At 39.1% G+C, this 22,503-nt stretch overlaps 4 protein-coding genes across 5 annotated transcripts; 2 read left to right on the top strand and 2 right to left on the bottom strand.

Moving 5' to 3' along the window:
- Positions 1 to 2,387: 2,387 nt before the first annotated feature.
- Positions 2,388 to 3,171, bottom strand: LOC306753455 (dual specificity protein phosphatase 13A-like; the record flags this gene model as incomplete). The annotated part of the gene is made up of 3 exons (XM_079237320.1): positions 2,388 to 2,581; positions 2,714 to 2,931; positions 3,023 to 3,171. The coding sequence occupies 3 exons, from the start codon at positions 3,169 to 3,171 to the stop codon at positions 2,388 to 2,390; spliced, it is 561 nt and encodes a 186-aa protein (XP_079093446.1).
- A 1,553-nt stretch (positions 3,172 to 4,724) lies between these two features.
- Positions 4,725 to 9,115, top strand: samd8 (sterile alpha motif domain containing 8; the record flags this gene model as incomplete). The annotated part of the gene is made up of 5 exons (XM_079237163.1): positions 4,725 to 5,281; positions 6,058 to 6,153; positions 7,792 to 7,909; positions 8,001 to 8,151; positions 8,811 to 9,115. 5 exons carry the CDS (start codon positions 4,725 to 4,727, stop codon positions 9,113 to 9,115), a joined length of 1,227 nt encoding a protein of 408 aa, XP_079093289.1.
- Positions 9,116 to 11,650: 2,535 nt separating this feature from the next.
- Positions 11,651 to 16,147, top strand: LOC306753293 (non-selective voltage-gated ion channel VDAC2-like). The gene is made up of 9 exons (XM_079237164.1): positions 11,651 to 11,766; positions 12,723 to 12,794; positions 12,922 to 12,971; positions 13,767 to 13,919; positions 14,010 to 14,062; positions 14,175 to 14,402; positions 14,496 to 14,646; positions 15,161 to 15,218; positions 15,313 to 16,147. The coding sequence occupies exons 2-9, from the start codon at positions 12,728 to 12,730 to the stop codon at positions 15,402 to 15,404; spliced, it is 852 nt and encodes a 283-aa protein (XP_079093290.1). The 5' UTR covers positions 11,651 to 11,766; positions 12,723 to 12,727; the 3' UTR covers positions 15,405 to 16,147.
- A 72-nt stretch (positions 16,148 to 16,219) lies between these two features.
- Positions 16,220 to 22,045, bottom strand: LOC306753548 (catechol O-methyltransferase domain-containing protein 1-like). 2 transcript variants are annotated; one of them, XM_079237430.1, is made up of 7 exons: positions 21,932 to 22,045; positions 20,144 to 20,260; positions 19,916 to 20,021; positions 18,370 to 18,488; positions 17,915 to 17,969; positions 16,747 to 16,880; positions 16,220 to 16,647 (listed from the first exon to the last, which is right to left on the bottom strand). In XM_079237430.1, exons 2-7 carry the CDS (start codon positions 20,246 to 20,248, stop codon positions 16,495 to 16,497), a joined length of 672 nt encoding a protein of 223 aa, XP_079093556.1. In that variant the 5' UTR covers positions 20,249 to 20,260; positions 21,932 to 22,045; the 3' UTR covers positions 16,220 to 16,494. The 2 variants fall into 2 exon arrangements, with proteins under 2 accessions (XP_079093556.1, XP_079093555.1); XM_079237429.1 differs by having other exon boundaries at positions 20,144 to 20,268; positions 21,939 to 22,017.
- Between the last annotated feature and the right edge of the window lie 458 nt (positions 22,046 to 22,503).

The following is a 22,503-nucleotide window of genomic DNA, read 5'->3' as shown; positions in this document are numbered from 1 at the left end:
TGGGACTCTAATTTAATAACCCTCAAACAGAGATGAATAATTCCATAAAGCAGTGATAATTGGATGCTATTACGGACAAAATGTTTAAGTGCATTGCTTCTACTGGATGACAGAAATGCACTTTAATGCACCATTTATGGAATATATATATATATATATATATATATATATATATATATATATATATATATATATATATATATATATATATATATATATATATATATATAGCTGCAACAGCTTCATGCAGCTATTACTGCTCTGGCATAAATATTTGTAAAAGCAAATTGTCTGAAAAGGGAGAAAACCGCTGAACATGACATCAAACAGTCCTCACACTGCTGCAAGTGTCTCTTTTAACCCCCCTGTTATGGTGCAGGTCAATGTCATCCATTCCAGCTTTTAAATGGAAGAAAAACATAATTAACCTCCATAACATGTAATGACCTCTCTTCATTCAGGGTCGTGAATGTGGAGGTAAAATGTGGGCGCAATGATGTGTTGTGAAAAGCCAGTACTGATGTTGTACACAAAATCGGTCAATAAATGTCTCCGGGTCATTTTAACCTGGAGACATTTATTGATTGATTATTTAAAGTGCTGCTTCTGCTTGTTGATGCATCTGTGTGTGTGTGTGTGTGTGTGTGTGTGTGTGTGTGTGTGTGTGTGTGTGTGTGTGTGTGTGTGGCAGGATCAAATCTCATTTGATGTGGACATGATGAATACAAATCCTGTTGTGAATCAGGTGTCGGTGTAGTTGTGTTTGAAGAGGCTCAGTTGATACTGCATACATTTTTTTAATTAGAAATGCTGTTAGCCAAGCATTTATAAAGAATATTGAATATGGTTGAGAAATATTTAATGAATTCCACATCAAGATGGAAAAGACCATGGGAATGTGAACTGTCTCATGTTGTTCTTTCCCCCTGTGGAGCCAAGGAACGTTGTCAAGTTTCAAAGACCAATGTTCTCTGAAAAGATCCTGACTATAAAAGTATTTTCAGCATTTGACTCCATGACATAAAATAGTCAGAAATCAAAAAAGACAAAAGTAGTGAGGACAATGAAACTGACAGGGGAAAGAACATTTACAGGTATTGCACATTCGGCTCAGTATGTAAACAATGTGTAAATTATGAAAAGCATCTGAGATAATCTTGGTAGTTACTTGGCAAAAGCAGTTGTGCACAACATAAGGCTTTTGAACAAGCACACGCTGATTACTGTTTTTATGGTCTTAAAAATCTGTTGGCAGGGTCGTGGCCATGATTTTAGAAATACTGAGGTCATGAGTACACATTTGACTCCAGGGCAACGGAATACCTTTAAGACATTTTAGAGAAGGCAGGAAAAAATGAGAATTAAGAATATATCACAAAGATTTAAAATGTAACCGTACATTCATTTGTCATATACATAAAATCTACTGATACATAAATACAAAATGACATACATGAAGTTTGACTTGTGCATTTAATCCATCTTTAGTATTAGGAGCAGATGTATTTGTTCATTTAATTGTTCAATTTGATACAAATATGTTTTTAATCTCCCAACATTATGATGTAACACTTGTTTCAATGTTGAATAGTGGTGAATACTGAATCCATTATTTTATCCCTAAAATTAGAATTTATTTGTCAAATCCTACTCTTACTGGTGACGATGATACTTGGTGCTTCCCAATATAAGATATTCACCTCACAATTATTTAATTAATGATACAAATAATATTGTGATACCATAACGAGACTTTAATACGCACTTGAACAAATCCATAAAGCCTGTAATAAAGCATTAACTAAGTGTTTAAAACTTTTAATAAACATGTCAAAACTCATGAAGACATGTTATATATGATAACAGCTTCTAGGTTGTCAATCATTCAAAATCTTTTTACACACCAGTATGGATGGTCCATATGAGATATACCTGTTGATAATTACTTTGATAATCACTTGAAATGCACAGAATTCCACTTGCAACTAGATTATACTGTGTTATAGAGCATTGATTGATTGCCCATGATGTTTCAAAGTGAATACAGAACACAACACAGTGGATGTAGTTTTTCTTCATCATTAAACAAAGGTTAAATGAGTCATTTTGTCTCATTTTCAGTCTTACATTGATTCTGCTTAAAAGGTGGGTTGATTATATTGATCTCCTACTAATATGAGGATCAATACCCTGTGAACCGACAGCATGACTCAAATTAAACACAGCACCTGGGTCAATATATGTCATACCATTCCACCTGATTAAAGTCAAAGTACAGTATTTCCCTCCACTGGAAGACAGTACATTCTTCATTTGTCTCGAGGAAAACAGATGTTTGGGGTTTTGTAATTTAAAAAATCAATTGGTTTTGAGGTGCAGATGATTACTCATGATGTCTGGCGTAGTTTCATATCCAAAGCACAAAGCTGTTTGAGGAAACCTCTGTTTGGAAAAATCCATCTGCGCTCTTTGACCTTATTGATGGCCTCTAGCAGGGTGTAATGGTGGTGGATCATTAGGTAGGCCAGGACGACGGAGGCAGATCTGCTCACTCCGACTGCGCAGTGGACAAACACCCGAGCTGGTGAGGAAGAAGAAGAAAACAAGGAACCTGAAGCATTAGTGGACACTGGGAGTTTACTCTGGATAAGATGAGTGACTTGCTCAGAAATAAAACTGAGGTGCAAAGTAAAGCAACACCATGGGTATTTACCACCAGCTGTGTCAAGTGCACTCTGAATATACTCAGCAGAGGGAAAGAAATAGCGAGAGAGGTCAAAGGACGGTGAGTCATCTGCAGGCACTCCATAATAATCCACAGTGGAGCCATAGAAGTCATGACTCCCCTGACAGTGCATCCTCCCATGAGCCACATTCAGAACATGAGTGACTCCCAGCTTCCACAAACTGTAGCGATCATTGGCCATTGACCTGTGGCCAAAAGGAAACAGGAGTTATAACAGGAAACAATATTGCGTTACTTTTATTTAATAAGCTGTCAAGAGCCATGTCAAAGACTTACATGTCACCAATGAATAGGTGAGGCCAGACTTCATCCAAATGATTCCCAAACCTTTTTCCTCCATACAAAACCTTCACCAAGTCTTTCACTGATGGAGTGGCAGGGTCCACTGCATTACTTATTTGTACAATATTCATAGTTGACTGCATACATTTTTGTCGTTGCCTCCATAACAAAATGCTACTCTGAAACTACCCATTTGTATGATTTCTTCTCCCAACATTTATTTTTAAACTCTGCCGAGGCTATACTACATTCACATTGGTACTGACAAGGACAGGTGTCCCTGACCTATAATTAAATCAGTGACCTATAATCTAAAACGTTGGCCAACCTCACACCTCTGTATCTCTAATGTATCCACTTTGTGGTATTTTTAGGTGGTTAATTGCACAAAAATACCATTTCTTTATGCATAACAACAACAATACTGCAGAATTAAAGGCTCACCAGTTCTCTCTTTCTACCAGTAGGTGTCACTGTTGCTCCGCTGGAGCCAAGCCTCGTGAAGCGGATTTTTACGTGCGCAGCTACTCCTGACATTACCGCCTTGTGCTGTCAACAGTATGCTAACTAGCGCGAAGCCAAGGGGGGCGACATGATTTCCAACAAGCCAGTGCTATTGCAGCTACCGCTCCTACGATTTGTTCAGACTCCTGTAAGATGCCATTCAGACAGCTAGCTGAATAAATCCCGGCTTCGTCTTCTGTGACGCCTCGGTCCGGGTGAGTGAGCGTTAAGCTCCACGCGTTGGTCAAGCTAGCTAACGGCATGCTAGCTAACGTTAGCTAGCTCGACCTGAATTAGCCTCAATGGGAAGAGTTGTAGTGATAAATGAAAATGATGCTTTCATGTCTAGCTCGGGCGTGCTTGTGGTGACATACACCGTCGACCACCAGGTGGACAAGTAATCTTAACATCACAGGATATTGAGGACAAATTAGTGGAATTAGCTCCTGGCCCCACCTTATTGATAAGCCAGTGATGTGGGACAGCGCAAGGTGGTTGTGACTGGACAACGTGACTGGCTGTTTAAAGGGAGTTATAGCTGCTCTCGAAACCACAAAGTCACAGTGCCAGCATGTCATGTAAATCCATGCCCCCACAGTTAAACATGCCAACATTCAATGAATACTTTGGTCGTCCTGGGATCAAACTTAAGAGACAGGGGTTGAAGTTAAGCCTAAACGAGGATTCTGCTGATTAGTGTGTAGGGTATATCGGCTAATAATAAGACTGGGGTTAATAGCCTAAGGGTCATTACTCATTTACAGCCATTACAAAAGTCTCAAAGTCACTGCCTGTCCCTGGGGAATATGTCTGCTCCTTAGTCTACATTTGTTGTGGTGTGTGTGCAAGCTTATCTTATCAAATCCTTGCCAGGGTTTGCCTCATATGTTTGCTCAAGTTGGGAATGCTCAGCTTGCCCCTTCAGCTCAGGGATTGACTTCAACTTGTTTGTCACTTGTTTTGTGACGAAGTGAAGCTATTTTCTGTGTATGAGGCAGTGTTTGTTTGGAATTAGTTTTGCTGATTCAGTGGAAATAAGGAGAGCCAACTGAATCTTACTTCTCCTTAAAGGTCTCTGTTTATTGGCGAGCAAGTCAGTGAGGAACTGATGCTGGCAGTAAGGGAGAGCTCAGTTGTTTCTCCTGAAAATTGAATGTGCTTTTCTCCACCCAGCCTTCAGAGTGAGGAGGAAATGAGCCAACTGAGCGTCCGTCGCTGGACGCCCAAACACGTCGCCAAGTGGCTGAGGGAAGAGGGCTTCTGTGACTATGTGGACCTGCTGTGCAACAAGCATCGACTAGACGGCACCAGCCTGCTCGCCCTTAGCGAGTATGACCTCCGCTCACCGCCTCTGGAGCTCAAGGTGCTGGGGGACATCAAGCGGCTGATGGTGTCCATCCGCAAACTACAGAAACAGAACATTGACGTGTTGGAGGAGCTGGGTTTTCCCTTTGACGGCCACTCTCCTACGGGCTCCGGAGGCAGTTTGGACTGGCTGTGTAATGGAGACCCGGGCAGAGACTGTGACAGCACTGACACAGCACCAGTAGGAGAGGAGTATCACCAGTACACCAATGGGAAGTACAAGCAGCAGACGAGGCGCCTGGATCCAGAGTACTGGAAGACAGTGCTCAGCTCCATCTATGTGGTCTTTGTGTTTGGGTTCACGTCCTTTGTCATGGTCATAGTACATGAGAGGGTGCCTGACATGCGCACATATCCTCCACTGCCAGATATTTTCCTAGACAGGTGGGTGTGTCACTTTTTCTGACCTGCTGCACTGGAGAGCCATAAAAAACTAACATTTGTCAACTGTGAAATGCCAAAAAGAGAGTGAACAAATACTCGTATCTATTAACTGTCAGAATATCATACAAGATGGTGGATATTATAACCGCCCTACTTCCTTGTAGCATGTTTCTATTATTATCCTCACATATTTCTGATGGGCTAGCTTCGGTTCGAAGAGACCTATTGAGTGTTGTTTATTTTTTATTTATTTAAGTGACCTACTTCCTAGTGTAACTTGTTGTTTATGACCAGATTTGAACTTTTCAAGTAATGCCTTCTTTTGGGAGAACTGATTTCACTGACGTGTTTGGCATGATAAAACATGTCGAAGCATGTGAGTCAATTTAGGGATTTTTACAGTCCATTTTTTTCAGTCATTAAACTTTTAACAGAGACATTATAACCTCTGTGAAACATTTCAGCCTTTACGAACCCAAAATATCTTACAAGGGTCTTTTTAGGGCTGAGTCTAATGGTTAATTCATGATTTAACAAATTATGTCATTATTGATTTATCTCTTCTTCTTTTTTTATTATCAATGGTTTAGTCTATAAAATACATTTAAACAACTGAAAATGGCTTGTTTTCTCTAAAAGTCCAAAACCCAAAGATATTCAACATACAATTATATAAAACAGATAAAAGAAGCAATTCCTCACATTTAAGAAAGATTACCAAAGTAGTTACTACTCATTTCAGTACTAATCTCTCTCTCTTTGTTTCCTTTCAACAGTGTGCCCAGAATACCATGGGCCTTTGCTATGGCTGAAGCATGTGGAGTGATCCTCTGTAACATCTGGTTGTTGGTTCTGCTGCTCCATAAACACAGGTAGAGTCCTGACAGTGTTCTCATCAGTGCAATGTTGTCCCCACAGGGACCGATCGATCGGCCATGACGGGTGACCAGCAACAGTTTGATTTATTGCTGCTCAAATTTACTTCCATGTGCCGTGACACACACACACACACACACACACACACACACACACACACACACACACACACACACACACACACACACACACACACACACACACACACACAGGATATACTACAATTCATTTTCAGTGGGATCAAAATTTCCCAGTAACCTGAAGCACTTTTATTTTGATTATTTAATAGTCAGTGTTTCGATATGAAAATTGTATTTTAATTTTCCATGAAAAACAAGTTATTAAAACGTTTGTGTATCCTGTAAATTATAGTTCTTAGATGCATTATCGGAATCAGCATGTCAGACTCTGGAAAAATAAGAAACTGTAATCGACCAAGAAAACCGGAGCCTCTCTTACCCCTTAAATCAGGGGTCTCAAACTCAATTTTGCTTAGGGCCACGGCTGGTATTGTGATCTCATCTGAGGGCCACACAGAAAGTGCAATACTTTTGAAAGTTTACTTATTTATTTACTTTTACATTCGTAACATATTTTCGTCATACTTAACAAAAAAAGGCAACCAGCCGTTTCTATACCTTTTTTATATTAGATTTTAACAGTGCAAATATATTTTATTTTTTCAAATAACTTATTGAAACTGCACCGAACCAAAAAATGCAATCCCTGAATACATTTGTACTTTATTCTATTGCTGGCCAGACACCTGGCAGCGCTTCTGCTCACACAGATGAGCCACATTGACCCTGATCCAGGTCACAGTATAGAAACCCTGATCCAGGTCACAGTATAGAAACCCTGATCCAGGTCACAGTGGAAACCCTGAGTACAGCTTCACGATAGGCATCACTAAGCCTGGACCTGTACTTGCATTTATTAAAGTTCATAGTCGAGAAAGGTTTCTCACAGATATGTGCTTCCAAAAAGACACATTACCCAACTGATCACTTTTGTCAGCTCAGGGAAGGATGGAGGCAATTCTCTCATAAATTGTCCAGTCATGTCTGGTTTTCCTTGTGCCTCTCTGAATTTAGCTTTTTGATCACTGTTGCACTGCAAGTCAATAAGTTCCATTTGCAACATGCAGATCAAACTCCTGCAGTAGGTTTTCAATAGCAGAGGCATATTCCTCACTACTGAAGGCTGTGCCCTCATCCACAAGCGATCTGCATGTTGTGAAATAGCTGATTTTTTTGTGTGCCAAAAGCTCGTATGTTACACATACGAGGATATTTTCTTGGTGGGTGGCGCATACATTGGACAACAATCAACACAGTGCAATAGGAACATATTCAAATTACAATTAGAATATAAAATAAAGTCCACTAGGAAAGCAAGGTCCATAACCCATCTTGGATCATCAAGTTCAGAAACATCCATTCTGCCATCTCCCAAGAATTTACTGCACAGTGCCTGTTGGTGTATAATGCAGTGCAGAACAACTGCTGGATCCTCCTCTAACTAAACGTTGATGTCAAGTAGGGGGCCACAAAATATCGGCTTGCGAGCCGCGAATTTGAGACCCATGCCTTAAATCAATGCCTTGGAAGTTAACCGCTTGTCCCGACTTGTAGGTCCATCCTCTTGCGGCGCATGTGCAGCCTCATGGGGACGGTGTTCATGCTGCGCTGTATCACCATGTTCGTCACCTCCCTGTCTGTGCCAGGACAGCACCTGCAATGCTCAGGAAAGGTAACGCGTAATTCATTCTCTATGTATCTTAAACGCTGCTTCTCTTTGAAAGATCACAGCACTGAGCGTTTCCCTTCTTCTCTTCCTCTAGATGTATGGGGACATGTGGGCCAAACTGCAGCGAGCTGTGGCCATCTGGAGCGGTTTTGGGATGACCCTGACAGGGGTTCACACGTGTGGTGACTACATGTTCAGTGGCCACACCGTGGTCATTACCTTGCTCAACTTCTTTGTCACAGAGTGTGAGTAGCTTCTAAGTCTGAGCTCCTTTTTGTTATTTTGTGTTGCATTCAGATGAGAACAGAACCACTTAGACATATACTTCAAAGGTGAACTTCATCCTTGGGCATTTTAAAGCTTTTGAGGAAATGTTTGTCTGCCTATGATTGAGTTTGGTCTTTGTTTATGTCTTCTTTTTTTTTTGTCTGAATTGAATGTACTGTCTTTAAAGTTAATGTTCTGCACAATGTGCAGTCCTTCAAAATCCAAAAATATTATTTTTGTTTTGAAATTCAAGCAGGATTTTTTTTTTTGTACTTTGTGTTGAGACTTGTTCCCTGTTGAAATGTGATTTTGTTCACATTCATTCATGAAAATCCTGGTAAATTATGAGCCGTCATTAAGAGCTGTGACATTAAATTACTAAATCATAAGGATGACACAGGCAGAGGAAGAAACACTAACACCATATTTGGGACCATTGTCTCTTTGTTGCCATCCAGTGTCCTTCACTGGTATTGCAACTCAAATAAAATGTAGCCCTCCTCAGTCTGACCTGGACAGAAACAGCCTTACTCTCATAGATAGATAGATGTATGGATAACTATAAAACTCCCAACAACAATAAAGCTAATTTGTTGAATGTATCTTTAACGGTTCTTTCTTCTAATTCCACAAACAGACACCCCACGAAGCTGGAACTTCATTCACACGTTGTCCTGGGTCTTGAATCTCTTCGGCATCTTCTTCATCTTGGCTGCACATGAACACTACTCCATCGACGTGTTCATAGCGTTCTACATCACCACCAGACTCTTCCTGTATTACCACACTCTGGCCAACACCCGGGCCTACCAGCAGAGTCGACGCGCTCGCATCTGGTTCCCCATGTTCTCTTTCTTTGAGTGCAATGTCAACGGTCCCGTCCCCAACGAGTACTGTTGGCCCTTCGCTAGGCCGGCTGTGATGAGGGGGTTTATTGGATAAGGAACGGCAACACTACTGTCAGACACGTCTTAGCCTGTGCTGTTTAGTCTGCTTTGTCAAGTTGCCAACTGAGGCGTTGTGTGATGTCTTCATCAACAAGGACTACTGTTGTGATCCTGTTAGCACTGAGGCCTGATGGGATACACAGAGCCATACCTTCTTATAATCTGGGATTTATCTTCAAAACCGGCTTCCCTTGTCACCATTTTTTTTTAGACGGATTTAACAAAATCCGCAAAACCATACAGAGTTTCTTTAAAGTCTCCCAACACTCGGTTTGACTTTAAAAAGTGAGCACAGTGGAGATGTGTCTCATTTATTGGTTGCTTATTTCTCCTCTAAAGGGATATATTTTGATGTAGCATGAACTGCATTTTTTAGTACCTCCTATCCTTAAGACTTACTTGGAAGCCCGTGAGTATTTTCGATAGCACACATCAAAGGAAGCAACATCAAAAAATTCTCAGGCAGCAGGTTCCCTAATCCTTCACAGCAGTTTGCCATTTTCTGTGCAATTTAATATACCGATCATTTCAAGGTTTGGATCTGGATTCTTCACTGAAAGCTTTGTCTTTCCTCCCATTTTGTAAACTCTTAAGGACCACTCAAAACATAGGACCACTGTTAAAGCAATATGTAAAGATCTACATTATGCTGTTTTCTTTATTGCAAAATGTTCATCATTTTGAGAAACGGATGCTACTTCCCTGCCATTGTTTCAAAGTCGTTCCTTGAAATAATGCTTACATTTCGACAATGTTACTTGATGTTCACCGAGCAGTTCCTTGCTCATTGATAGATATACTAAAGGATGATAATGTCATGTCATCAGCCAAAACCATGGAATCAAAGTTTAAGTTCCAGTTGTCTTAAGTATAATTCCAATTGCCAATTACCTTGAGTGTTATGATAGGTGTAGAAATGTCCCAAATATTTCATGTTTACTGTTTGATAGCTGTATACTGCTTTCTTTTTTTGTATTAATGATACAGTGTAAATGATAATGATCCTTTGACATTAACTAAGTAGTAATAGTTCTTAAAAAGGATCCTTAAATTTGTATGTATTTGTTTATATTAATTTATTTCGTTTTGTAACAGTCAATAGGTATTTTTATATTTCATATAAATGTTACAGCAACATGCACATGAAGAAATATGTTTACAGTTGCTCTTGACTAATGTATTTATTTGAAACACAATGTGCTTTTTAAGTGTAATGTTGATTTCAGAGTGGCCTCTACATTACACGAGTGAAACCTACCGCTGTATTAGGAGAGCTGCTATTATTACAGCGCGTTAAAAACATGGATATTCTAGATGGAGTTGACACTCTACAACTAATTCTTTCATTGAGGAATGATGCTGTTGTGTTTATGAGCTCACGCAAAGCCACATTACTCGTTTCATGTCTCGTTCAGTCATTTCAAACATTAAAGAGCTTTAAAAGTTTCTTGAACTCTTATTTATTCTTTTTACATACACAAAACATATTTGTACATTGAATATTCATAATATCAGGACAAAACTGAGCAACAAAGACTTGTTTCTGTTTTACAAACACTGAGATGGACTAAGATTTATTTACATTTTTAATGAAGTTATTTATACTAGGATAGGCCCATATAATTTAGGGTAGCTACATTAGATTAGATTAGATATTCCATTATTAGTCCCATAGTGGGGAGATTTGCAAGATTACAGCAGCAAACAGGGTAAAGTGCACACAAGAGACAGTAAAATTAAAACAAGTAATATAAATAACAAACTGTAAAAAACTACAATACTGAAATATATACAGACAGAATAAATATAACTATTAAGATCTGTGGACTGACACCAAGGCTAACTTTGGGTAAATTTAACAGTAACTGATTAATATTATCATGAAACGTTGAATATAATCAAACAAACAACCACAACTAAATGCATCCTGTGAATATGTATATAGTGAACAGCTATAATGCTTGTATGTAAAGTATATGCAGCGTGTAGCCTTTTATTGTCCACCTGCACAAGACTGATGATTAAATCTAAAAAAAATCTATATCTTTGTAGATTTCATCAGATTTTAAGTATTGGAATATATGTTAATTATGTGTAGTCCCTGCCAAATAAACGTAATGAATAAATACATTATGACATCAATAATATGAAAAATAAGAAAGCTATAAAGTACTGTATTATATAGTATGTGTTATATATTAATTAAATGTTTGAGTTCAATATGTATATTTTTTCTTTTACATTTCCCTAAAATATTGGTACGGTAATGGGGTAATATTGGGTAATATAAAGGCTCAGTACAAATTGTTGCCTATAGGTGTCTTCCAGTTGCCGGTGTGCTGGCAGTACATATTTAGCAGGAAAAATTCCGACTTTACCAAATTACAAGAATTTCGTCCGCTGTTGTCCAACCACAGGACAAATACTTAAATGAACTGATCGTAAATAACAAAATAATCATCTCGTTTCTTTTTCAGACAGGCTAAAAAATAAACGACTACATTTGGGGTCCTTCGCCGCCGAGGTCAGGAGGGTGTTTGTTGCGGTGTCTCCTCCATATCGTCCTACGCCGGTTCCTGTCGCTATTTCAGTCGCGTTTCGCCTCTCACAAGTTGACAGCAACATAATCGACAACAGTGATACTCGGTAAGTAACAGGCCATATATTTACTCCGCCTCGTCAAGTCGTATTTTGTTTTTAATGTCGAGGATTGTTATCAAACGTCCCGTTTGCTAGCAAGAAATCGCCCCCTACCTCCCTCGTGTGCTCAAACTCCTTCAAAAATACTTTAGCAGGCACCAGTGACGATGTAATGTCGTATAATTTATCATTTAGATTACAAAAAACAACAACATGCAGTCCTTAACTGTGTATGCATCTAATTCACAGCAAATCCCTCAAATGCATGTTACATTCTACACAATGCATTAATAATTACATTGCCGAATTAAAATCGTAATGCCAAGAAGAACGACATATTGAATTGTGTTTTGCTGTCACACATTTAGTCCTCACTTTAAATGAGGTTGGTCTCGTGCTCTGGTTCCTGTAAGCAGACAGTCCTCGTTGTCTAACCTTGAGCAAGAGGAGACAGTATGGAGACCTTATGAGTCGAGTGGTGCAGGCGTTTCACAATAAAGATAGTTTATATTATATAACTGTTTAATAAAATATATGATGTCGGAGTTTAAACAAAACAAGTATAGTCCTAAGCTCTAACCAATATTTCAGAAGTAATGTCAAGTGGCTATTGTTGATTTGTATTAATTATGTGTAATGTATTTGCTTGTTATATTTGCTACTCTATTTAAATTTATATTATAGTCTCGTTTATTATTATTTTTACCAATATTTTTTGGATGTAGACACATTTTAGACACTCAACTGAGTCTCAAAAAAATTGCCAAATAAATACCACCATGACTTTTTTCTTTTATTATAGTGTACATTCTCCCACGGTGGCTATACAGTACAAATTCCCTGGTTGTTTTAAAAATGTTATAAGCATAAGTGTCCTTTTTACAGATTATTTTCTGACTTTTCTGTTCACATGTTTCAGTTTTTCACCATTCACACTCTTTGAAATGTCCTTTTTGTTACAGGAAAAATGGCAGTTCCTCCAACATACGCAGACCTTGGAAAATCAGCAAAGGACATATTCAATAAGGGATATGGTAACTGGAAGCAGGCTAAAAGACAGTTTTATGAGTGTGTATTTATTGACCCTCAGAGGATAGGTCGGCTGTTTGAAATGCATTTCCAAGCCCATTAAGTAGTTCTTCACTTTCATATTCCTTGCAGGTTTTGGGCTGGTGAAGCTTGATGTGAAGACAAAGTCTTCCAGTGGAGTGGTAAGTATAGCTGTTACTTTAAATACACAGCAGTGCATTGCAGGTATTATCAGCTGATGTTAGGTTATAACAGATATAATGTTATCAGCATATACGTCAGCTGATAAGTATCAAGAATGTGCAATAGTGTAATGTGATTAAGGTAATTTAGAAACAGTTTCATAAACACAGTTCATAGCACATTTTAATATAATTTCCCAAATATTTATTCTCCGTTTTTGAAGGATATACACATTAAACATATGGAAAACTAAGACCTTTTATTCAATTAAAAGAGAAGATAAAATCCTTATAAAATAAATAAAGGTGCCTTACAGAGCTTTAAGTTGCCCCTTTTCTCTTCATTTTGGCTTAAATGGAGTTAGTGCCATTCTCATGCACGTGTATTGGTCATTGGTGAATGTGGAATGGTACATCGGTTTAATTAATGTTCATAGTGGGGAAAGCTGATTCACACCTGTAAATGAATCCAAACATGATCAAGGTGTGAAGTGCTTCTTTGGTTAGACCAATCTGTAGCTAGAGATTCTCAACTATTGATTTGATTGGCTCAATTGAGTGAAGCTATTTCGGTTTTAACTGGATCAGCTGTGCCTGTGGACTAGCTGTGACCTTCAACAAATAAACAACTCTCCATAAATGGTATTATTTACACTCATTAATTTCAACTCCAGAACAGCTCTGTTCAACTCCACCATTTGTTAAGTCTCTCAACTGTTGTGGAGGAACTACTCCACCTCTCTGTACTTTCTTCAGGTAGAATCATACTGTATTCCTCTTGTTTTCCCTTTTTAGGAGTTTAAAACATCCGGCTCATCCAACGTAGACACCAGCAAGGTCACCGGGGCCCTGGAGACCAAGTACAAGTGGGCTGAGTATGGGCTGACGTTCACCGAGAAGTGGACCACGGAAAACACACTTGGAACCGAAATTTGTGTTGAGGATCAGGTAAATAAAAAAGCTCTGCTTTGTTGCTCATCATCCCACGTAATGCAACAGCTCTAAATTAAGTGTAACTGACGGAATTATCTCCTTTAGATCACCAAAGGGCTGAAACTTACTTTTGACACTACATTTTCACCAAATACTGGGTAAGCAACACTTTATGTGTGCATCGTAAAATCAAAACATGCTAACGTTGTATTAAGCACATCCTTCAAACTCCACTTTCTCACATTTCCTTTTCTTTTTTTTATTTCACAGCAAGAAGAGCGGCAAGGTCAAGACTGCTTACAAGAGGGAATACGTTAATGCCGGTGTCGATGTAGATTTAGATTTCGCTGGTCCCACGATCCACGGAGCAGCAGTCGCCGGCTACGAGGGCTGGCTGGCCGGCTACCAGATGACCTTTGACTCGGCCAAGTCAAAGATGACTCAGAGTAACTTTTCAGTTGGTTACAAGACTGGAGACTTCCAGCTCCACACCAACATGTATGTTTTAGAGTAACTTAACTGGAGAGTAACACAATTAGCTTTTTCATGTGCTATTTTTGCTAATTTTTTATTAACTTTTTTTTCTCTCAGAAATGATGGTTCCGAGTTCGGTGGATCTATTTACCAGAAGGTTAACGACCAACTGGAGACTGCTGTGAATTTGGCCTGGACTGCAGGCAGCAATGGCACTCGCTTTGGAATTGCTGCAAAATACCAGTTAGACTCCAGTGCCTCCATATCAGTAAGTGTCTTTTTTTTTTTTTGTATTTATACCCCCCAAAAGGAAGTTGTGTTTATTTTCCCTTATTTTTGTCAACAGGATGTCTCTCATTTTCTGTAAAATGTTTGTTTGTTTGAAATTAGGCCAAGGAACAAGGGATTGGTGTTTGTATGTTTGGACAATTCCATGTTTTTCTCATGAATAAGCTCACTTGGATTTGAAAAACATCAAGTGAATTTTCCTTTTAACTTATCATTGTGATGTATCTGTTGATTGAGCAATGCAATGGCTTTAGAGCAGTGACACCATCAGAGTTTAGATCGGTTCCAATAAGCCTCGCTTTAATGATTCATGTATAATATCCCTGGAAAATAATGGCTAAATGAAGTGAGTCAACCGTTGCTGAACCAAAACAGGAAAAGTATAGAGCGTTTGTTTTCCCTGGTAGCTATCCCCAGACATTAAGAATACATATAATGTACTGTATGTACAATCTGAATGCTAGTTTAATGATTTAATGCTTTTTCTCACCCAGGCTAAGGTGAATAATGCCAGCTTGGTAGGAATTGGATACACCCAGACTCTCCGACCTGGTAAGAACCATCTCTCCTCTAAAATACAATTTCAAAACAAGTTTTTTTTTTTTTTTTTTCAGTAACCGATATGCATTTCATTTCCATTTTTCAGGTATGAAATTAGTTCTCTCTGCACTGGTGGATGGGAAGAACATCAATGCTGGTGGTCACAAACTTGGTCTGGGCCTGGAGTTGGAGGCATGAGGATCTGCTCTGCCTTTTCAAAGGAAGAAGAAAAATATCAGCTGAATCTGATCCTTTGTGTTCCTGTCTGGTCAGCAAAATATATTTTAAAAGAGGTGAAGCCAAAACAAAAAAGAAGCCCAGTTCTCGAGCACTGTTAAAATGGAAACCATTCCACCAGCCCCCTTTTTATTGTCGTGACAATAACTAATCATGTTTCAATCACATGCATTTTTCGGTTACTTCTTCTTCCAGTTTATCCTCAATAGTGATAGGATCAACCCTCTGGGTGCAACATGTCTAGGGATGGTTTCGAAAAACAAAACCTTGTTATTTTTCTGAAGTGTGATAATATAGAATGTATATCTGAGCTGTTAATTTGCACAGTAGATTATATCTTTATTTAAACTTTCTCCTTTGTTTTATTTGCACATTTTATTTGTATATTAGTAGTGATGTTCTACCCGTTGGAAGGTTTACTCCAACTAAATGTGCTTATCAAGATCGAGGCCAATTTAGTGGCTCGTCTTCACTTACCTTTCTAGAGGCTTAATTGTGCTGTGTGATGAGTTCGAGCTACCTTGCTTACCTTCTTCTAAACTGCGAGACGATGCTAAATGGATTTTTATTTTACTCAGTGTGACTCGAGCAAAATAATAGAGTGAATCATCCACTTTTCTTCCCATTTCTGAGGACTGTGACACTAATCAGGAAGCGATTTGTGTGTTGGCGTGTGTCTAACCTTTGCAATAAAGTCCTGGATTCAACCTTTTCTCCTCTACTGTAATTCAACAACACTTTAGTTACACAGCATAGAGAAAAAACAAACGGCATGGACAGGTTTTTTTTAATCAGATTTCTTCACTATTTCATTCAAACTTTGCCAAGTGCAAAACGCTACATTATACACCAATTTAAACATATTTAAGAATACTAGATTCCATGTCTGCCAAAAGATCGGCCAACCTGTAGTGACATGAGCCCAGATGGTAATACACGTATCAGCGACCATTCCAGTTCTCATAAAAGATCACCGAACTTAAAAAAGGTTGTGCATTATCCCAGAGTTACCTTCCAAAGCCTATGAATCATGACTTAGCGGACATCTGTTCTATAATTTGATAGCGAGTGTGAGCCCATCCCCCACTGTGAGCATGCTCAGGCTGACGCGAGCATCTCGGTGCAGCTTTTTGTTCAGCTTGTCGATGGCCACAGTGTCTTCATCATCGGGGCTTGGGTTCAACACCTTTCCTCCCCAAAGCACCTGGAGGACCAGAAGGAAAAGAAGTTGGGGATCATTAGCTCGTTTAAATATCCTACTGCAAGAACTGCAACTTGAATGTTTCCATGAGGTAGCCCTTACGTTGTCGACAGCAATGATTCCCCCTTTCCTCAACAACTGCAGAGACTTTTCGTAGTAGTTGTCATAGTTAACTTTGTCTGCGTCAATGAAGACAAAGTCAAATGTTTCAGCCTGGCCATCTGACAAAAGATCATCTGAAAGAATTAAAAGGAACAGAGAGGCAAATTATACACTTAATACATATAATGCACTGTATCCGTCACCCAACATCTGTCTCCTGGTCAACAGCATTCACACTACTGGATAAGAAATATATTTGGAAAGACTGATTTAGATTCTATATATCAAATAAAGTGAAATCAGGTAATTTACATTTTATTCCAAAAATGTTTAACCATTAAAGAAAAAGATCATTCTTTGGCTCATTTTGTAAATCTGAAAAATCCTAGCTTTAAAGTACCATTATGAGACATTCACCAACCAAAACATTGAAGCTAATCTTTGGTGATATCATTTGATTAAATAATGAGTTTTATTTTATCTTACTAATTTAACAATTACTAATATATAAGTGGAATCAATAGTAATAAATTGTCAGGCATTCCACTAATAACACACACACACACACACACACACACGTATTTGATGTATGTATTTGTTCTTAAATTGGACCTGATTGTTATGCCACATGGTGGCTAATTAGTCACTTAAAGTATACAGTTGGTATTGCACTTTTCATCATAAAACTGCAACTTTTTGAAAACCCTTCAGATAAAGCATACATACATCTCACCTTTTGTGTGAAGGAGTTTTTTCTTTCTAACATTAGCGCTTCTTCTTCGCCGAATGGGCTCATTTATAAAAACACCCACTGTGGCGGTTGGTGAGAACCACACTTGTATAACGTCTCACCTCCGTTAAAGAGCAGCGCACAACCGCTTCCATGAGCTTTTCTATGGGGCTTTCCAGTAACCCTCTTTCAGGCGTCAAGAAGAAATACAGGCAGATAGGACGCCTTTTAAATGTAATCATCAAATGACGATATTTAGACAGTTATAATAGTTTTGCCTGAGTGGAATAATAAATTGTTGAAGATTTTAACTTTTGGGAAATAGTTCATTCTATTCACCCCATTGCGATGTGTTATTTCAGGCAAACACAGGCGCTTTTGAATTACTTCTGTAACTTTTGCACCAGAAAATTAAACTTTCAAACAAGTTAACTGTACCTAGAGTTTTCAGCGCTGGCTGTATGCGTAGATCAATTTTTCCCTCCACTCCAGCCTGTAAACAAAACGAAACAAGAATATTTTCAAAAGTAAAAGTGGAGCAGATATGTTGTCTGATGACGGATGAGAAATTATGTATGGGAGCGTATCATGATGTCTTTTATGAGTGTTTTTACATGCATGCAAATGATTAGTTTCATGATTATAAAAACACTTGGCAGATTTGTCCAGTAGTTTCTACACAAAAGACGGACACACTAGAGTCTTCACCTCATGGAGATGCACCAACTTGTTTCAAACAGAGCTACAGTAGGTCTATTACCTGCGGTGTATGAAAATCCTCTGCACTGATCAGCACTTTGCAATATGGTGACAATGCAGCAGTATTTCACATCATTCACTGGCTGAACTCCATTATAATATATTTGTTTGACAAATACTTCAACATATGGTACCTCTTTCCAGAAGGGTTTGCCAATGTTGGTGTAGTCTTCACTGACATCACATGCAATCAGAACTCCATCGTCAGGCAAAGCCAGAGCAATGCTCAGTGTGTTGTAACCTGTGTATACTCCTGCAGTGAGAGGGCACTCAAATGAGCATGATGGATGACAATAGAGTGCTGCAGGGATGACGTAATTCTGTCGGCCAATCCCCTGAATTAACATTGCACTGATTCTCTCGACTAAAAGGCAATGAGATTGTTCCCTTAGATTTGGGATTATGGCATAAAATAAGCTCTGTGGCAACCTTGAGATCAAGTGTTAATGGGCGTGCTTTATATCGTAGGACAAAACGTTAAAAGCTCTCAAGATGGTGTTAACCACATGCCTTATTTTCGGCATCTAACCAAAAAATCTTTTCAGAAAAACCCAAGAAAGCAGACAAAAACGGCTAACTCATTTCCAGGTTTTAGGACTCTTTCCTGCAGCACTCTATAGAAAGGGCAAACACACTGGACATTGTTTTAGAGTAAAGACAAATAACATTCTGGTTTTGCACAGTGTTTTTACGTGCAGTGTTACGGTCAGCTTTCTGAAGTAATCTAATTTCTTAAATATCATCCGAGAAACCTTTTTTCTTTAGTTGTGATGGGGGAATAGAGAAACCTGATTTGCTCAGATAGATTCTTTGAGGGGAAAAGCTGGTTTCTTGGCCACATTTAAGTGCAGTCAGGTTTGTAATCATCTTTTCAGATCTCTGCATGCGCCTGACAAAGATTTCAGGCAAGAAATGTATGACTGACAGCACTGCAGGGCGATGAAAGGACAAGTCTATACACAGTCTTCAGTATAATTTGATTCAAGTGTTTTGCATTTCATTTCAAAGGCAAAAAAATAGACTCAAAAAGAAATGACAGTTCCTCAGCTCCAGAGCATAAAACTAACAGAATGCACAAATAAACAAAAAAGCATCAAGATGAAAACATGAAAAATCAATATGCTCTCGTACACTATAGATGTTTTATATTTGCATCCGTACACAATAGATGTAGCGTACGGATGCATCATAACCTAATTACAATACATGTGTGTCTGTTCAAAAGAAATGCATATATTCAAGCAATTGTATACGTCTATAAATACTTCCATGTTGCACAAAAACAAGACTATGACCCTAGACTTCAAAGTCCTATAACCTCTATACATCGGAATAGTTCAGTTGCAACTGCTGAACATTTGAAGTTATTTATCAAATTTGCACTGTAAGGAAAAACGTTGTCTCGCACTACAGAGCCTGTCCTCTCCCTGTCAGTCATAACACTCAGCCAAGAAGACAATCAGGACGCAGTGGGTATCACTAATACACTTAAACAAGAAGCATAACTCAAAGGGGACAAGTCCACTGTAATTACTGACCTGCTGCAGAACCGCATTTCTCCTAGAAACGTGGCTTCTTATGTGCATGTATAGGTAATCGTAGTGCCTGAACGGGGTTAAGGATGATTGAATCTGAATGATTTGAGGCGTACATGTTTCGGAGACTAGATGTGGCCCTTACCGATCTCAATGGCTTTCTTGGTTTTGATAAGTTTTGCCAGATTGGCCATTAACTGCGACTGCTCACAGGCGACCATCATGATGTTCCAGGAGTGGTCCATTGTCCTCTGAAAGCAATGAGCGGAAACCAGTTGCATTAGTTTCCCAATTGACTCTGTGAAACATGATTACATTGAGTGCTTAGTTGTGCCAGAGCACACATGTATTCCGGACACCAAGACGTGCTTACCAATCGGAGTTTGTTCAGGGCCGGATGCTCCCTCAAGGAGTTATTGAGAACGTACTGCAGCAGTGGGTCGTCTTTCCCCCCGCAGTGACTTTTGGAGATGCTCATTCTGGATGATTTCTTTTTCCCTGAGGACAAAACATGAAACAATTATAAGGATCTTAAAAGCACGATGATGCCATTCGACCATCCAGTTCATATATCTTTCAGGAAACTGAAGTCTGATATTGTCAATGTACAGCAGTTATTTGATTTAGATTAGATTAAACCTAAATGATCTCTGTGGGAAAATGAAATTATTTCATTGGCAACAACAGATCCAGATAAGGAAATGAAGACTGGAAATTGTAAGATAATATAGCTTGATATCTTGAAGGAAATACTATGAATCAGTCCAGACTAACACGTTCTGGTATTTGTGTGCCTACGTTTTCTCTGTTTTCTGAAAGCGTTGCCATTATGAGGGTTATTAGAGTCTGGAAGGCAAAGTAAATAAGTAGAAGGGGAGTTTGTACGTGGTTTTACCTCTACAACTTGTTTTTGGGTAATAGTGCTGCAAACGGCTGGGCCAGTGTCTCTTTCCAATATATTACACCGTACAATACAAACAGTACAGCATGAGGTGAAAAATAGGATTGACATGATATTGCATACTTTTTAGTTAAACTACTAATAAATACATTCATATTTATACATTTGCTTATGTCTTCCTTCCTACTCATGAAATACACACTAGCTAAAAAGTGTTTTAAGGTGAGACAAATATTTAGGTCACTCGTTCAAAGTCCACACAATCATACCCTCTTAATAATTAACACAGTTTAAACTATAAAGAAAGCCCCAATGATTGTATTATATTATTATCACACAGACCAGACATAAGAAAGAATATGTATTGCCTAATATCAATTTTCTCTGTCCGGTTTGTGAAAAGGGGATTCCACTTGATTCCCTTCGGTCCAGACCACATGAACTCAGATCAACGTGGTGAACTGCTGCACCTTTTCAAGTTTCCCTCCTCTGTGTAGATCCAATAAACCCCCAGAATAAACAGAGATTAGAGCTGTTCTTTAACCTAAATGATCTCAGAGGGAAAATGCAATTATTGCATTAGCAGCAACAGATCCAGATAAAGAAATGAAGACTGGAATTTGTAGGTTGATACCTTGAAGGAAATACTATGACGTTCTGGTGTTTGTCTGCCTAAGGGCCTAAGAGATTAGAGCTGTTCTTTAACAGCGCCCTCTAGTGGTGTGAATCACCCTGGCACACACGCGCTCACCTCGGTGTACCAGCGACGTTATAACGCTTTAACGACAGCTTCTCTCTTACCAAAAAAATAACCGGCGACCAAAACGAGTCCCAGAGTGATGGATCCCGCCAGCGCCTCTTTAGAAATGTTACGAAAAGACATGGCTGCCACGATAAACTGCGATACCACGATACATGTGACACGAGCCAGCTCAAAGCTCTTCCGTGTTGGTTTAACGTTGTACCGTAATACCGCGAATAGAGGCGCCATGGAGACGTCTGTTGTGTTTCTAACGGCACATTGTAGCGAGCGACCACCGTCACGTGACTGCTAAGCACACTGTTGTGTTCAATGGTCAAGTTGAACGACTCCCAGCTAAAGCCAACCGCACGAAAAAAGGGTTGAAGTCGAATGTTTGAGTCGTTTGATAAATCCTAATAAACCAAACACATTCCTCCTCCTATGAAACACAAGTATCGTGCAGAGGTGACAGGAGCCCCACCCGCAGCTGCAAACTGTTTTTATGGAGAAAAAACAACAACTCACCAAGTTGCCCGTGAGAAGACTGTTGCTTGGGTCTGAGTGTGCGCCAAAATTAATTCCTGCAGAAATGATCCGGTCAGTCATGGAGAGCCCACAGTCATATGACCTGCTGCCGCTCACATGATAGGATCGTAAAACAGACGCCTACGTCACTGCTGCGTTCATGCCGCAGCGCAAGTTCCAGTGATGGTGTAATGTTGTGTACAACTGAACAGTGGTGGACGAAGTACGCGTGCTGTATATCAGTAGAGGTATCGATCGCAGCGTGTGAATGTAATCTGTTACGAGTCAAAGCCCTATTGTCGAAATACAGCGGAATACAAGTGCAAACAAGTAAAAGCGCCATTCATGCAGGAGGGTCCCATTCAGTTGTTGTATTATGCAGAATATTACAGTATTGGATTATTTTTATTACACATGCATTAATATGTAAATAACAAGTAACTAGTCACAGCTGTATTATTATTGCAGTAGAGTAAAAAGTACAATATATCCCTCTGCAATAAAGTTAAATAGATGTATAAAGTCCCAACAAAATGGAAGTATGATATGTATTGCTTTCTGCCCA

This window comes from Taurulus bubalis, assembly GCF_910589615.1.
Source record: "Taurulus bubalis genome assembly, chromosome: 2".
Lineage (NCBI taxonomy): Eukaryota > Metazoa > Chordata > Actinopteri > Perciformes > Cottidae > Taurulus > Taurulus bubalis.
The sequence above is the reverse complement of the archived record's forward strand: the minus strand, read 5'-3'. Positions and strand labels throughout refer to the sequence as shown.

Coding starts and splice junctions, on each gene's coding strand:
- LOC306753548 (XM_079237430.1), bottom strand. CDS start 20,248: ATGAGCATCTCCAAAAGTCACTGCGGGGGGAAAGACGACCCACTGCTG. Junction 18,489..19,915: donor CAAGAAAGCCATTGAGATCG/GTAAGGGCCACA, acceptor CTCTCACTGCAG/GAGTATACACAGGTTACAAC. Junction 16,648..16,746: donor GAATCATTGCTGTCGACAAC/GTAAGGGCTACC, acceptor CTGGTCCTCCAG/GTGCTTTGGGGAGGAAAGGT.
- LOC306753293 (XM_079237164.1), top strand. CDS start 12,728: ATGGCAGTTCCTCCAACATACGCAGACCTTGGAAAATCAGCAAAGGAC. Junction 14,403..14,495: donor TTCCAGCTCCACACCAACAT/GTATGTTTTAGA, acceptor TTTTTCTCTCAG/AAATGATGGTTCCGAGTTCG. Junction 15,219..15,312: donor CACCCAGACTCTCCGACCTG/GTAAGAACCATC, acceptor TCCATTTTTCAG/GTATGAAATTAGTTCTCTCT.